The sequence below is a fragment of the Hippichthys cyanospilos genome, chromosome 21 (assembly GCF_059441005.1).
Source record: "Hippichthys cyanospilos isolate Australia breed blue-spotted pipefish chromosome 21, RoL_Hcya_1.0, whole genome shotgun sequence".
Taxonomy (NCBI): domain Eukaryota; kingdom Metazoa; phylum Chordata; class Actinopteri; order Syngnathiformes; family Syngnathidae; genus Hippichthys; species Hippichthys cyanospilos.
The window spans coordinates 5,743,746-5,760,334 of NC_142389.1; the positions used below are offsets into that span (position 1 = coordinate 5,743,746).

Here is a 16,589-nt window from a genome sequence, read left to right on the forward strand (position 1 = left end):
AGTCTTCAAAGCGGTTTGTTGGCAAGCGCATCCCTTTGGAGCTGTGTTACGTCACAGGAGTAAACAGCCAACAAAATAGAAGGAAAAAAAAGAAGAAAAAATGTAAAGTATTATAAGATATTTCACATACGAAGACATAGACATTTGCAATATTGTTTGTATATTTTATTTTGTTAAGGAATTTTCATACTCGCAAAGTCATTTTTTCAGTCCATGTTTTAAAGTGTTTTAAGTACATTTATACTGATCTTTTTTTTTTAATCCAATGAGTTTATACGAAATAGGAAAGGAAAAATTATCTTTGACAATTTTCTATTTTGTTTGAGTGAAGTCTGTCACTAGTGTTTATTCATTATATGAATATTATAATTATCTGGAACGTCTGATTGTTGGTTTATAATTTTGTTATTGTTTTTTGTTCTGTTATACTGACCAAAGATTGTTAATGTGAAATGTAAAGAAGTTATCTGTCAAAATTAAAAAAAAAGAAAAAAACTGAGGAAAAGAGAGAAAAAAAATAGAAAATGTTCTTTGGTAAATAAATAGGAGAAATTCCACGATAAATACAAATATAAACAATATCAGTTTCGTAAATAAGTTTGTTAAGATGTTTAGTTAGCTCCTTACCATTTGTATTCATTTGTTTATTTGATCTATTTAATTTCTAAACCTATGTAAACATAAGTTTGTATTCAAGCAATTCCAAGTATCGCAAATAAAAAAAATGTATATCGATGTACTATTTTCATCTCTTTACTTTTATGTAATTCACGTGACGATTTCTGAATCTCTTGGCCTTGAAACAAAACTGCCAGCAAAATACAATAATAATATTAAAAAGAACATATGGTAACAGTAAAATATAGAATAATTAATTTGTAAAAGTAAGCAACGTTCTGAATAAATAAAGAATAAAAAAAAAACAAAGTAAACCACCAACAAAATAGAATACTGTACTAGATTATATACAATATTTATAAGCTTTAAAAGAGAATACAGTAAATGAATTGTGTTGGGAGTGTCTTCAAACATTTTAATTTCACGAGGCTTGAAATGCACGATTGCGCTACCTGCTGGTCGGAAAAAAAAACCAAAAACAAACAGCAGCCTCAGATAAACGATGCTAATTACAAAATCCAAAAAAATATTAAGTGTTAGTATTATTTTGAGGGTTATATTTAATGTTGTGTTGACGTTTCAACAAGTCAAGGGCACTGGGACTTTTGTCTTGTCATAAAAATACTTCCTTCCTCATTCATGTCTTATCAGTATAGTATCGCTACCCCCCCAAACTCCTCCTCCTCCTCAAATAGACCGCAAACAACGTCACGTGCAGAGATTCTAAGATGACGAAGGCGATGAACACACTTTTGACGGTTCTGCTCACCTTGAACGTCTGGGGTGTACAAAAAACATCAGCAGGTCAGTTCGTATTTTTGTCATTTTTCCTCTATCTTACTTCTACGCTCTCGTTAGTTTTATCCTCCAGTGCGCAACAAGACACGCACTTTCGGTTTCATTTTGCATCACCAGCTAACGGTTTTCTTCCGTGCCTCACAAAAACAACGTACTTTGAAAAAAAAAACTACAGAGCTTTATTCGGAAAATTAAAGTGACAATATGTAATATTTGGACCAGCGACAAAAACATCTTTATATGTATTAGTAGGTTTAGTCATCACCAGTTATGTTAGATGTAGAGTGCCAGGCTCCATTTTGTCAAGATGTCAATATGTGGGTATTTTCCTCCAAAAACCTCCACGTGCGCAGCTCGACATTCCCTGAAATACTTCCTCACTGCAACGTCCGGGGTAAAAAACTTCCCCGAGTTTGTGGGTTCTGCCGAGGTGGACGGCGTCCGCGTGGGCTACTGTGACAGCGACATTCAGTCGGCGGAACCCAAACAGGAATGGATGAAGCAGCTAGTCCAAGACGAGCCAAAACACCTGGACTGGTACAAACGCAAGTGCATGGGCAACCAGCAGGTCTTCAGGAACAAACTCAAGGCTCTGAGTGATCGGTTAAACCAGTCCGGAGGTATGGCGTGTCTTTTTTACCCTCAGTGACATGAATTTTGTTACAACTGTCAGCCTTGACAAAATGGATCTCTGACATTTCTAGCCGTCAATGGTAGCAAACGCATTCTGTCTTCCCACTAGGCAGCCACGTTTTACAGCGGATGAACGGCTGTGAAATTGATGACCAGACCGGCGAGGTAGTGGGCTACAACCAGTACGGATACGACGGCGAAGACTTCATCGTGTTGGACCTTGAAACGCTGACGTGGACGGCGCCGTCCCCGCAGGCCTTCACAACCAAGCTTATATGGGACGCAGAAAAGGACAGACTGGATTACAACAAGAAATACTATATCCACAAGTGCCCCCAGTGGCTGGAATTGTATGTGCGCTATGGGAAGCACGTCCTGCAGAGAAAAGGTGGGGTCACCTTTCCAGAATGAGACATCTGTGTTTGATGAATGGCACTTATGTGACCCATTCCCTCTGCAGAGCTTCCTACACTGTCCCTCCTCCAGAAGACACCCACATCACTGGTGTGCTGCCACGCCACGGGCTTCTACCCCGACCTCGCAATGCTCTTCTGGAGGAGAGGCGGCGAGGAACTCCACGAAAACGTGGAACACGGAGAGATCCTGCCAAACCACAATGGAACTTACCAGATAAGCGTGAATGTGAACGTCTCGGCGGTACCGCTCGCTGAATGGGCGCAATACGAGTGTGTGTTTCAACTTGATGGCGTCAAGGAGCAGCTGGTCATCAAATTGGACAAAGATGCCATCCAAACCAACTGGAGTGAGTTCATGTGGATAAAAATGACTTTTAGTCACTGTAATATAATTTAGCAATAGGTTGCTTCATGTTCCAATTCATTTGCTCTCAATTTGAAAATTAAGCAGTATCATTACTGTCATGTTATAAAAAGAAAACAATAATTAAATGTGTTGATTCCTTTTGAAATTTCACATATTTCCATTTGATAACCACCACTTTATGGTAGTGTGCACTGGATTTAGTACCCAACAAAAGGGTACCAAAAACTTTTTACTGCTTTGGTAGAAACAAGGCTCAGGATTTTTAACATAACTCAATGACATCTTAATATGAACATTATGTTCTGGTTACAGTTCCTCCCCCCGAGTTTCCGGTTGGTGCAGTCAGTGGAGGTGTCATCGGGTTCATGCTGATCCTTCTGGTAGCTGTCATCGTGGGGTGTTACATTTCAAGAAGAAACACTGACAACGGTAAGAACAATGTGTTGAATTTTTTGGAAGAAAACTGAATGGAGGCAAAATGTTAACAAGGTTTCTTCAGTTATCAGCAATTCGAATTTAATGTTTTTAATAGTACGACTAGAACCGTACATTTATGTATTCAAGCTGCGAGTAGATTTTGCCAAAATGTTGCACACAGAACTCCGTTCTATTTTTTTGCTATACCTGGTTGAAAAAAAAATATTTTACAAGGGGTACTTCATTGAAAAACGTGACTGAGAATTTACACACACAACAATAGGAATTTGCCATGAGTCAGTCTAACAACCATAACAAAGTTCAAAGTCTCATCAGAGCTGTTTATCTTTTGTCTCATCGTTGACTCTCAACATAAAATTGCTTGTGTTTGTCTGTTTTTTTTCAGGATTCCTGCCTGTTAACGGTAAGTGTTCGGCCTGCCACTGAGTTGCGATTGAAACTGCACACTTCAGGATTCTGTCCAATCCATCCATTCATTTTTGTATACTGTATTCCATATTTCCACCCCTAGGAGGTCTGGAAATTGCGCTCCCCCAATCCCAATCGCGCAATCAAGACTGTGAGCAGTGAGGCCTGGTGGATGTCAGTAAAATCTCCAGGATTCTTGTGAAAGAACTGCACGACCAGAACTTGTTACAAATGAAGCCATGCCACTTTTAAAGGGGAATTGACTGTTGAAGAGGAATTGAAGTGTATTTGTTTAATCAATGACCATCATTTTTTCATAGTTGTGTGTTTCTTGTTTTTTTAAAAATTTTTTTTACTTGAGTTAATTGTTATTTGTCCGTGGCCTGTGATTGGCTGGCAATTAAGCTATATCCCACATGTTGCCCAAAAACAGCTGGGATAGCCACCAGCAAGCCCACAAACCTTGTGAGGACAAGTGATTAGAAAATGTATGGTGCATGTATTGACTGTGAGTGTAGAAGAGCACAGACCGGAAAGGTTAAGACCAAATCACTTCTACTTTTATTTCCTAACGCCCTTTGCACTTCCCTATAATGTGATGCACGTGATAGCTCTTTTTATTGTTTGTATTTTGTAGCAATAATAAATATTTCTAATGGAACATACAATGTTTTTGTCAGTTACTTTATAACTAAATAGACATGCATACTGGTCAGATCAATGCAAATAACCATGTGAAGCAGGAACATTTTTACACCCAAGTGGTAAGATGACTTTATTTGCACTGACATTTGGGATAGGCACAACAAACAACAAAAAAAGGTAAAATGCACATGTTCATTGTGTACTATAATTCATTTGATCAATACAATCATTCAATGTCATTTAGAATTGTGGCTATTATTTATTCAGTTTAATGACTGATGATGAGGTTCATGAATTACACGATTATTTCTTACAAATTTTCAAAAAATTGTTCGGTTCATTTTACCAAATAAATCATTTTCGATCAGACAATTTTAGATTGGTCTGTTTTTCACGAGTTATTTTGTTATAACTGTTTGATGTACTATAGTATAGTACACCATACACTATAGTAACTATACTATATTGTGAGCAATAAATGCATTTTCCAAACATTAAAAATAATATTCCAACGTTAGGTTGCCTTATGTGTGTCTACACTGTGGACTTCAAAAGTCTTACTAACTTTCTTTATTTTGAAAACACGATGCAATTTCCGCCTTCGTTTCCTCTTTTCCGGTCACCCGTCTGTCAAAGAACTCCGAACTGCGCGAAAAAACGGTCTAAAAATGATCGAGCTAATCCTCGTCCTGTTGCTCAGCCAGTTGACATCTGCAGGTAAAGGGAAAAGAAACTTTTGTTTGTTCGTATCTTCAATTCTGCCACCTCGCGAAACTTTTCTGACTTTTACTTTCGCTTTGGTATTTTCAAATCCAAATTCAATTATTTGAATTTATTTCACTGATGAATTCATTTGCATGTTCTCGCCGTGGTTATGTGTTTTTATAATATTTTTTCATCAAAACACGTAGACTCTATACGGTTTGGATTTGTTTTTAATTATCAAAGAAAATGCTTCATATGGCTCTTGCTAATCGTTCTTACTATCTTCTTCACCCTGCAGGGAAGTTGAACCTCAGTTACTTCCTGACCGCTACTTCCGGGCTCCCCAAAATGCCACAGTTTGTGGGTGTGGTCTTGCTGAATAACGAACCGGTGGGCTACTATGACAGCAACAAGGATTTAGCGGAACCCAAACAAACCTGGGTCCAATCGTACCTCTACAAGGACCCCAAGCACCTGCTCTGGTACGCCACCCAGTGCCGGCACCACCAGAGCGACTTCAACGCGGATATTTACAACCTCAAGCTGCATTTCAACCAAACAAGCAGTAATGAGGACCGCCTCTTTCGCACCCTTTTGTCAATTCACACACGATAACGTTCTGTATCCTCTCAGGCGTTCACATCCTCCAGCGGGTCAGCGGCTGCGAGGTTGACACCGACACCGGCGCGGTGACGGGTTTTAACCGGTACGGCTACAACGGTGAGGACTATATCCTGTTGGACTTGGACACGGAGACCTGGATCGCACCCCAGCAGATGGCCGAGCTCACCAAACGAAAATGGGACTCGGAGACGGCCACCATCCAGTACATGAAGCACTTCTACTTGAACGTTTGTCCCGGCTTGATAAAAAAGTACATGCACTTCGGAGCAGAGTTCCTGAACAGATTAGGTAGGATGACTTGAATTATTACGCCTTTAAAAAATTATGAAAAAAATGCTATGTGTATAGCTAGCAAAGTGTGTGCACAAGGGTTACTATTCAAATTTATTAAATACATTAAAATTACTGTTACTATTATGATTTAGAAAACTTATACAAATCATAAATAAAATAAATCATCCTTGTACTTTTCTTATCCACGCCAGAGTACCCTAAGATGGCGCTCCTGCAGAAAACACCCCAGCCCCAGGTCTGCTGCCATGCATCAGGTTTCTACCCGGACCACGCAGCCAAGATGTTCTGGAGGAGAAGGGGCAAGGAGGTCCAGAAGCCTGTTCAGGAACACGGGGAGATCCTTCCTAATCATGACAGAACCTTCCAGAAGAATGTGTGCCTCAATGTGTTGGCCATCCCAGAGGACGAGTGGACCGAGTACGAGTGCGTCTTCTATTTTGAAAACGCTGCCCAGGACGAGGTGGTCACCATCCTGGACAAAGATGTGATTGGAACCAACTGTGAGTGTCTTTGATTGACAACATATTCTCAAACCTTTTTGGTTCTTACAGGGGTACGATATACTACATCATGGGAATTATTTATTATTTTCTTTATGTATCAACGTAAAAATTCATTACATGTTTAAAGGAATTTAACTAAATTCCCTTGGATTACACTTAATGTCCAGCAATCATTGCTAGCTAAAGCGGAGCTCGCAAACACAAGCACATTTAGCTCAAATAAGGCGGTATTTTTGTGAATTACTGAATATTCACAGCTTGAAATTCTGAAGAAAATGTTTTGTTTTGGGTACCTGCCCTCTTGTGTTTGATGAAAACTCGCTAAAAGTAATAGCAACTAAAAATATTGCTTTGGCGGCATCTTGTGGCGACATTGTAAACTACAGTACACAGGTGACTGGAAATTGAACCGCCAGTACAGTATTACTCTTTTCTTGTACCTTCAAAAACGCAGATAAAAACATACCATATTGTTTGTACATATCAAATTTGTATTTAATTTAATTTAATTTAATTTAATTTAATTTAATTTAATTTAATTTAATTTAATTTAATTTAATTTAATTTAATTTAATTTAATTTAATTTTAATTTAATTTAATTTAATTTAATTTAATTTAATTTAATTTAATTTAATTTAATTAACTAGAATCTGACGCAAGGGTGAATGGACTTCCCTCTGACGTTTGCGTAAGGGCCACAAGGGGGCAGTGTAACATATAATGCAATGTGCCCCTGCTTTTCACAAGGTCGAGCATGAATAGCGAAAAAATCTACATCTTTTCTGAATGGTTTTAATATAGCGATTGCTTTTTCAAGAAGTGATTAGCAGTTCTATTGCTATTAATAAGCAAAACCACAGGAACACAAATTTGAGAACCACTCATGTCTATGATGAAAAAAAAACCTTACAATTCATACTTGCCTGTTGTCCAGATTTGCCTCCAGGTCCAGCCCTGATCGGTCTGGTGGTAGGAGGCATTGTCATATTTCTGGTTGTCGTGATTGTTGCCATCGGACTGTACTGCTTCTGGAGAAAAAAAAAGGGTAAAGGTGAGGAGCCAGAAATGAAGCAAAGAAATGATGTTTATGAGAAAATTGAGAATATTATTCTTTGATTCTCTTTCAGGGTTCAGTGTGGTGAACACTTTGTCTGGAGATGAATGATTGATTCAAATTTGAGTATTTTAATTTTTATTTTAAGTAATTTGAGTATTTTTTCACGTTTTGGGGCATTTTTAGTTTATTTAAAAAGTTGCAAGTCTGTACATTTTAAAGCGGCATTAACTTTTTAGTGATCCTGTTTTTTGCTGCTCTTCTGTACTGATTTGATACAACTGTATTTTTTTTTAAAAGATATTCACAGTTACATCATTTGTGAATAAAGTCATTTTTGACCAGCTTTATTTCATTATTGGTTCTAACCTAAAAGAGTAACTTGCAATATTAGGATTTCTGCATGTATCAGCAAAACTAATGTTATGCTTTTAATGCTGTGACTGGAGGAGTACTATTAACTTTTCAAATTAAGAGCAAATTTTTTGGAAAATGAAGCAACTTTTTCCTAAATACTTAAAAAAGAATGACTTGCAATTGTGGTCAGTTCTTGTGGTATTACATAGGCCATCTGTTCTCAAATGGGGGTACATGAAGGTAATTATAGGGATATGTGATATTTGAACAAGAAGCAGTACAATTTTCTTTTTAAATTAAGAGCAAATTAATTGGAACATGAATCGGCTTGTCACCAATTTGTGTTATGTGACGCCTTTGCGAAATGATTTTAAGTCTGTGAGATCTTAATAGGGTTTCTGCAGGAAAAGTACTTTTATTTTTTAAAACTAAGAGCTAATTAATTGGAACAAGCACTTATTGCTAAATTGTGTTATAGTGACTTTTTTACCGGTGAATTTTAGCATTAATGATGCAATTTTTTAGGAGGCGAGCCAGAATTAAAATAATAAGATGTTCCACAAAGTTGAATATTTCACTGAGGGGACAAATGATTGAGAACCTGGGCCTTGGGCCACCAGAGGTGTCTGCTGACCGCCCACATCTCATTTCTGCTGACCTCAAATCTTTTTTCCTGACTTTGGGAAACGTCCCCCCCCCAGGAAGGACAGATGTCAGACGCGCTCCCAGACAGACCAACAGACATCGGTATCAATCAATAATCTTTGTCGTTGAGTAAAGTCTACTTCAAGTTCACACGTCCTGGAGGAGCGTCTGCAGCCGGCTGCTCATTTGGTCCGGGGGTCCGCCGCTGACCCCCGAGCCGCCGGCGGGGATTGTCCTGATGCAAATCAGAGGGCCAACCAATTCATGGCCGCACAATTCGATTAGACATCTGCATATTGAGCATCTGCACCCCAGGAAAATCTGCCGATACCTCGCTGGCCCCCCATTCTATGGCCCCCCGCGAGGGCAACGGCCCACGACCCCGGGGGGGGGCGGGGAGCCCCCGCGCCCCCCTCTTGCCCCCGCCTGACCCTGTCAGGCCCGCCGACAATACCTGACCCCGCCCCGGGGACGGGATGAGTGGAGTTCAAGGTAAACGTTGCTCTCTGCATAACCGTCTGCACGCATTCACCGAACAGACAATTTCCCTCCTTTTTTTTAAAAAAAAATCCTGGATTGATTAATCATGTCTGTCCTTTTTTTTAACATAGAGAACATTGTATCTCTAATATTGTATACATTATTACCTCATTAATTCAGGGAGCATGTCCTAAATACTATTATATTTAATATTTTGTTTGTAGAACATGAATTGTCCATCTCACGAGGCAGCCATTTTGCCACTTGCTGTCCAATAAAAATGACATCACACTTGCGCAGGTATTAACCAATCATGGCTAAGCTTGCAAATATCACATGACCAAACTTGAAAAACAGGTGAGTTGTGGTAATATGGTACAGTTATGGTTGCACTTACTTAAATAGTTACAGGTGGAGCTTTAAAAATTATATTTAGTTAAAGTCAATTCATCATAACACTTATTCACACAATTACAGTTACTAAGTTACAGAAAATTGTTTGGTAAAATTCTATAATATTTCATTTTAATGATAAAATAATGTTTTTGTTTTAAGTAATTTCTACAAGCCTTCAATAAATCAACCAATCGTATACTAAGATAAATAAATACATTTCTATGAACAATTAAAGGGAAAATGTTTATAATCATAGAAATAAAAATATATTACTGGGCTCTGTGACAACTTCTCGGTGGGCCAAATTTTGGCCGCAAGCCGTATTTTGTCGTCGCCTCCACTCAACCATGAAGATACTTTGACGCAACAGGTGGCGGCTGGGTTTGAGCGAGACCATTGACATTCGCCGCGGCATCCTCGCATCCCACCTCGCAAGATGGGAGTCCACACAGAGATTCACTGTGCTCTCGTCAGGCTCAGTGCATTCTGGGAGAGCCACCGAAAGGAGTTTTATGAGCTTCTCACTTCCTGCCAAGAGTCAGCGAGGCCAGGTTCAAAGTCACCGAGATGACACCCGTACACTGAGCAACATAACACTCATGTGGAGCAGATTCAAACCCAGAAGCTCTAATTATGCTATAACCGGAAAGAAAAGGGCGTTCTCCTGTGTTTCTTTGTTATTTTGTGTATAGATTTTAAGGACTTTTAATTCAGTCCCATGACTGTAATGGAACAGTTCTGTTTTCGAATTAAGAGCAAAGAAACTGGAACATGATGCAACTCAGTGCTAAATAATGTTTTCGTGACTTCTTTGCAAAAATGTCTTCATTTTGTCAAGACTTATACGTATCGTCGTTATTGGCACAATTTTCCGGCACATTTTCTGATTATGATTGTTCTCCATTCCATCGCTTGCTGCGGCTCCCCCCCTGAAAGTGGATTGAGACGTCAACAATCGGCGTTAATTTGATGTGCCGTGGAACCTGCGACTGGCCGTTCTCCCATCAGGACGCATTTGTAGCGACAACACAATTTGTTCAAAGGCTTTTGTCCGGCTCGTAATGGCTGTGATCTGCATCTCGGGGCGGGCGGACAAAAGGTGTCAAACGGAGCGTTGGACTTGGCCCGTTCCTAATCCTATTACGGCGGCCTCCGACGAGCTGGGATGCTGAGCTGGCTTCAGCTCACCAACGTCCTATTAAAAGTCCAAAGGGGCCCTGTGTGTGTGTGTGTGTGTGTGTGTGTGTATTTATACATTGTTTGTGTGTGTGTGTGGTGTGTGTGTGTGTGTAATTGCGTTGTTATCCACGTTGTCATAACGTGTTATCCGCTGATGTGTGATCACCATCTCCTGTCTGTTTCACTTGGCCACGAGGCCAGGTGGACATTTTAATTATTTTGTTGGGTTTGTCCAGTGATGGGGAATTTTTGGTAGAACACTTTTCAAACCGATGGGTCAAAAATGAATCAACATTGAGGATTATTCAATCAGACCCGCGCTTCTCAATTATATTTTGCCAAGTCTCCCCCTGGAAAGAGAACCCCCCCCTCCCCCCACGTCTGACTTTAAATAAGAATATTAACTAAAAAATAGTATAAGTATACTTAAAACTGTAGCCTTATTAACATTAGCAAAAGAGAGAAAGCAAAATAAAGCAACTTTAAACAACTGTGTTTTTCACAGAGTTTATATGGATTACATCTTAGTCTAAAACTGAAAATTGACCAAGTGCATCAAAGTGCCTGAAAAAATTATTATTTTATTGAATTATTACTTCACATGAAAAAACCAAAGCCTTTTGTTTGGTGTCATCCATATCCCTTGCTATTAGCATGCAGTAAATTGGGTCAAAATTAATACAGCAAAAAACAGCTCCAATTTTTTGGGTTGTTTTGTGCACTCTCTAAAAATAATAAAAATTATGTAAAAATGTGACAAATTGAACTTTTTGGGTTGTGTATTTACAGTGACTGAAAAAAAAGGGTCAAAAGAATATTATACAAAACAACAATTTCTTATTTAGCCCAAAAAGTTGCGTCAAAAGTGTCTTTTTTTGTTCATAATATAACAAACTCTTAAAATCATCAAAGAATAACTCAATATTGTTGTCAAAAGAAAACCAACTGCTATTTGGGATAATTTGATTCAAACTTTCTAGGCTAAATGAATAACCCAACAATTTGCATCAGTCTCCGTTTGACTCAATTTGGGTCATTTTGACCCAACGGTTTTTAGAGCGTACATTATAAATGTAAAGTATTGTAACGTTTAGTCATCTATTGACTCACTGGCGCATTGTCGCAGCTCAAAACGAGTGGAATGAAGCCACCTTTTGTCTTCTTTGGGTATCACTTATGCAGCCAAAGTGCAGGCGGGGGCCACACAAGCACACGGACCCTCCGGCCTCCGCCGTCCCCTCACGGCATTGAGCTCAGTCAATTGGCTGGCAAATGCGGACTACGATTAGCCACCGTCGGCTAATGCAACCTCGCAAAGCTCTGCTTTGGGACGCCCCCCCCCCCCCCCCCCCCCCCCCATCTTCACCCCCACCTCGCTTTATCAGTTCAATGTTAACGTCCAGTGGCCTCCACTCCTCGGACGTCTGAAAGAAGAAAAGCTCGGGGGGGTCTCTCCTCCATCCTTCTTTTCTCACCCCGGCCTCCTCTTGTGTGCTGTCCAGCTGCCTGTGACCCTTGACCCGCTGACCCTTACTCCTGACCCCTGGACCCGTTCCCACGCCACGCCTTTTTGTGTCCAGCGCGCCATGGCAACACCTTGCTCACTGCTGCTGCCACGGTAACAGATGGACAGAGGCCTGGAAATAACTTCATTCAGAGCCTACTGGAGGGGGGGGGCACCATGGACAATCTGCCCTAAGCCCCCCACCCAATATCACAACCTCTCGGCACACACGCATGCACATACTTATACACACATGCCGCCAAAGCCAACCCCCTGTGCCACGTTCAAATACCCTTTATCGCCTCAGATTAGCGGGGGTCCATGTACCCCGTTCTGATGAAGCCATTAGGGCCCGAATCCGGGTGTCTTGACACACCTGAGGTGGGATGAAATCAAGTGAGTCTTAAATAATTCATAAATCATGCATTTTTTCACTTGAAAGAGTCAAATCGCTAATGCATAGTTTCACTGTAGGGAGGAAATCCTCTATGTCCAAATATGGTCACAATATAACCCTTTTTCGCAAATTGAGTGTATTTCAGTGCTGTGCATCATTATCTTGCCTCAAGATTGAAAGTCTGGATCTTTTTTTTCACCAGCTGTTCATAGCCTTGTTTCGAGTGAGAAATATTTTTTCAGCCAAGTACCCCCCAACCAGCACAAAGCATTTTCGGATTAAAAAAACAATTTAAAACAGAATACATTTTTACTGGTATCTCTAGATGTATTTCATCCAGCAACAGCAGAAGATTCATATAAGCATTTCTTTTTTTTCTAGCTCGTACGTGTCCCCAATGAAAACGTGGCGCATCGGGCCAACCACCTTAAACCCCAAATTGTTACTGCCCTACTTCGGGCAGTAGGCGAGGGTATTTAGGTCCAATGGAACCAAATTTGAACTGTTTGGCCAATGCATCCAAAATCCCAGTTCTAAAATGGTGCACTCAATTATTTCAGTTGTTTTTACATCCCGCTTCAAAAATACTCAGTTATACACTTCGTACGTCGGATTAAGGCTTTTAAAATTGTTCACCGTTTTCTTTCTTTTTTGGGGGGGCGTTTGAACAAGGGTGTGTAGACTTTTTATAACCACTCCAAGTAAGCGTGTTAAAAATAGCAATGCTCAGATCTCATTTCACACTGGTGCTATTTGTGGTCCAGCGTGTAGGAGAGCGCTAACTCCATGCGTGTGCCGTTAATTATCTCTGTACTGTTATTATCCCTATTGTTTTCTCACATCCTCCGATGAGGAGATGGGCGGGGGGGACCTGTGGTGCTTGGAGGGTGGTAGTTGTAAAGACACAGAGAAGAGCAACGGGGGGCTCTGTTTGCAAACTCAAAGACAAACGACAAACTGAATAGCACAGCCGCGGAGCTCAATAAGGTGGCCGCCACAAAATGAAGTGCGGCGGTTTTGGTGCTAATCAGTAACTAACCTCTGGAACCTCCAAACGAGCCACCAGAGGACACATTAAAGAGGTCTGGCGTCATTACGGCGCCTTAATGGCACCAAGCGCTACAGAGGAAGAAAAATATTTGTTTTTTGGCAAAAGGAGCCCCCTACTCTCATTTGGTAGCTTCGCTCTCTGCTCACCATGCATACTACCACCTGCACTCCCATTCCAATAGTTTGGCATTTTGGTTTAACGCAGAGCAGAACGGTTTCTTTTCTGTAGTAAGGACTTCTAAAGGGGTTTTACGAAAAAATTGAGTCATCAAAGTAATTATGGGAGAAAGTATTTACTTTCAACATGGCTAAATACGTTTAGGAAAATAAATGTATACTATTTCGTTAACTTTATTTTTAAGCCCTCCAATGGCAGTGCATTTTAATTCAGGCTATTTCTTGGACTACAGTTTATGTTGTGGTCCTACCGTCAAGTTCCTACGTATTTTTCTTTGTATTTTTCAAATTTAAATCGTCTTACTCTTCAGTTAGAGTTTGACTTTAACAGTAGTTTAAAAGGAAACATAACTTTTGAGGTTTGTTTTAGTTTAATGCAATTAAGTTTTTATTTTCTTTCTTTTTTTTTTTTAGTCAGGCAAATTTTAGGACTTCCAAGGGCTTTTTAAAGGCGTTAACTGTTGTTGTGATATAGTTTGGTTCTGAAACTAATTATAGACAATTATTAGCAGTTTTGCTTATAGTTGATAATGGCTAAATACATTAAATATTCCTTTTCCCCCTTTATTTTCTTTATTTCCTTCTCTAACATCCAGTGCATTTTATATGAGGCTAGTTCCTGGAATACAATTTCAGTAGAAGTGCTTTGAAATGACTGTTAAAAAAATTAAAGCATATTAAGGTTCAATCAGATTATAACTTTAGCCGAAAGGCAACATAACTTTGTGATTTGTTCCGGTTTAGTGTGAAGAAAATGATTTATGTTTCTGTTATTTTAGTCAAGCCGTATTTAGAACTTATAAAGTATATCTTACATGAAAAATAATATAGTTATCAAAAGAATTATAGAAAATGTTTTTTCAGTTAAAAATGGCTAAATGAGAAAAGTACCCCTTGAAGCATTTTGCTGTTGTGACAAATAATATGCATGACATTATTATCTTGCTCTTTGAGTTTCACTCAAAATGTTTCTCACGTGTGCCGGTTGAGAAGCTTGGGCCGCCATGAGGCGAAATAACACAAGCGAAACCATTTAATCACATTTTCTGCATTTCATATCTTCCATCTCTGCATCCGACTACTTTCCTGACGCCCCCACCAAAACCCCCATGCTACCCCACCAACCCTCCCACCTCTCTGCTTCTCACCCACTTCATTGTGCCAAAGGAGATTTTCTCCATTGAGGCCCAGTCTCTTAGGTAACCCCAGCGCTGCATGAAATGAAGAGAGGGAGCGACTGAGCGAGGCAGAGACGGGCGACGACTGAAAGGGAGAGCGAGAAAGAGGGCGGGGAAAACCGAGAGAAGGGCCACCGAATTGTAAAGGCGGAGGTGGTGATGGTAGGGGGTGGGGGGTGCGACGGGTGGGGGGCGTGGGGTTCGGACACAGAGGGTTGAAGAAGGAGAGGAAGAAGGACGCGGGACCAGAGGTGGACAAGACGGAGAGGGTGAAAGATGGAGGACCGGGGTGCTCAGGCTCAAGAGATGGAGCAATGAAGAAGATGGAGACACTTCATCAGGTGCTTTTGGAGGTAATTGCTCATCTTCTGTTCTCAAACTGTGGCGGGGAATAGACTTGACGTCCGGGTTTGGAATCTGAAGCTTTCAAACTTTGAAAAACTTGATGGCAAAGTTTGCTTCCTGGGGTTTTGGATGCTAAGTCCTGTTAGCGCCTTTGAGTGTCTTGGGAATGGAGAGCTTGAAGAAGTGGTCTCAGTGAGCCGTTGGGGGGTCTGGGAGGGTCTCTGCCATCCTTTGTGACCATGCTGCTCTGCAGCTCAATGGTGGGCATAGCACATGGAGTTCCCATGAATAGGCCCGGACTTAGCACATTTGAGAAAACGCCTCACGGGCCCAGTTGAGAGAGAGAAAATGTTGGCAAATCCGATTTTTAAAACTTGCAACCCACCTGTCTCACTGCCACTCGTGCGCTCATCTTGATTGGCTGGGTTATCATGGCAAGCTTTTGTCTTCTTTGACGTGCACTTGTTCTTTTGTAACAGCTTATGCGGGCGGCCTGGCCCGGCCTCCCCGCCCCGGGTGGTGACCCCTCTCTTCATCACACTGTCACCCGCACATAAGAATGAGTTAGGGCTCTCGCTTTCTGTCTTTTCTTCTCACCTTCTCCTCCTCTCCACCTTCTCCGTTCATATCCCAACGCGCTGACCCGAGGCCAGCAGGCCAAAAAGATTCTTCATCTAACAAGGGACTATTTGGGACGACCCGGCCGAGAATGAAGGAGGTCCGGAGCTGATTGTCCAAACGCAATTCTTGCGTCTGCCTTGGTGAAACCAGGAGTTGTGGATGGACATCACGCTCCTGACCTCTCCCTGTCGACGAAGGATGAGCTTGTCTTTGGACTTTGGACTTTGGTTTCCGACAAAAAGAGTATATTAAATCACCACAATCATTTTTATGGCTTTTTCGAAAAAACAAAAACAAAACAAAACAGGAAGCATTTAGAGAACAAATACTTACACAAAATAACAGTTGAGTCAAAAATAAACCAAAGTCCTCAGTGGACCTCTTTCCATTCTAAGACAATTTTATGAGTATTCAACCTAAAAAGTCCAAAGTGGACTTCCTTGCATCCTAAACCATTTTTGAGGTAGTTAATTTAACCCGAAAAGAACAACTCCCCCAATTTATACATATATAATATATATAATATATATATATATATATATATATATCAGTGAGCAAATATATATATATATATATATATATATATATATATATATATATATATATATATATATATATATATATATATATATATATATATATATATATATATATATATATATATATATATATATATATATATCGTCAATAGAGCCAACTATTTGGGTTAAATTATAAAGATATTTTAGGGGATTATTAATTTAATCCAAAAAGTCT

The 16,589-nt window shown here is 40.1% G+C and overlaps 2 protein-coding genes across 3 annotated transcripts; both read left to right on the forward strand.

Annotated features, from left to right (window-relative positions):
* Positions 1 to 1,295: 1,295 nt before the first annotated feature.
* Positions 1,296 to 4,346, forward strand: LOC148406324 (major histocompatibility complex class I-related protein 1-like). Its single transcript, XM_088404948.1, has 7 exons — positions 1,296 to 1,422; positions 1,770 to 2,036; positions 2,159 to 2,437; positions 2,510 to 2,812; positions 3,145 to 3,261; positions 3,656 to 3,673; positions 3,782 to 4,346. The coding sequence occupies exons 1-7, from the start codon at positions 1,347 to 1,349 to the stop codon at positions 3,838 to 3,840; spliced, it is 1,119 nt and encodes a 372-aa protein (XP_088261074.1). The 5' UTR covers positions 1,296 to 1,346; the 3' UTR covers positions 3,841 to 4,346.
* A 593-nt stretch (positions 4,347 to 4,939) lies between these two features.
* LOC148406325 (major histocompatibility complex class I-related protein 1-like) lies at positions 4,940 to 7,848 on the forward strand. Of its 2 annotated transcripts, none has more exons than XM_088404859.1 (6): positions 4,940 to 5,040; positions 5,327 to 5,593; positions 5,662 to 5,940; positions 6,138 to 6,446; positions 7,385 to 7,501; positions 7,578 to 7,848. In XM_088404859.1, exons 1-6 carry the CDS (start codon positions 4,992 to 4,994, stop codon positions 7,613 to 7,615), a joined length of 1,059 nt encoding a protein of 352 aa, XP_088260985.1. In that variant the 5' UTR covers positions 4,940 to 4,991; the 3' UTR covers positions 7,616 to 7,848. The 2 variants fall into 2 exon arrangements, with proteins under 2 accessions (XP_088260985.1, XP_088260986.1); XM_088404860.1 differs by having other exon boundaries at positions 7,385 to 7,495.
* Positions 7,849 to 16,589: the final 8,741 nt, after the last annotated feature.

Bases quoted from the DNA above. Each gene is read 5' to 3' on its own strand.
- LOC148406324 (XM_088404948.1), top strand. From the start codon at position 1,347: ATGACGAAGGCGATGAACACACTTTTGACGGTTCTGCTCACCTTGAAC. The intron at 1,423-1,769 runs GTCAGTTCGTAT...CCACGTGCGCAG, and splicing joins TGTACAAAAAACATCAGCAG to CTCGACATTCCCTGAAATAC. The intron at 2,438-2,509 runs GTGGGGTCACCT...TTCCCTCTGCAG, and splicing joins GCACGTCCTGCAGAGAAAAG to AGCTTCCTACACTGTCCCTC.
- LOC148406325 (XM_088404859.1), top strand. From the start codon at position 4,992: ATGATCGAGCTAATCCTCGTCCTGTTGCTCAGCCAGTTGACATCTGCA. The intron at 5,594-5,661 runs GTAATGAGGACC...GTATCCTCTCAG, and splicing joins GCATTTCAACCAAACAAGCA to GCGTTCACATCCTCCAGCGG. The intron at 6,447-7,384 runs GTGAGTGTCTTT...CCTGTTGTCCAG, and splicing joins AGATGTGATTGGAACCAACT to ATTTGCCTCCAGGTCCAGCC.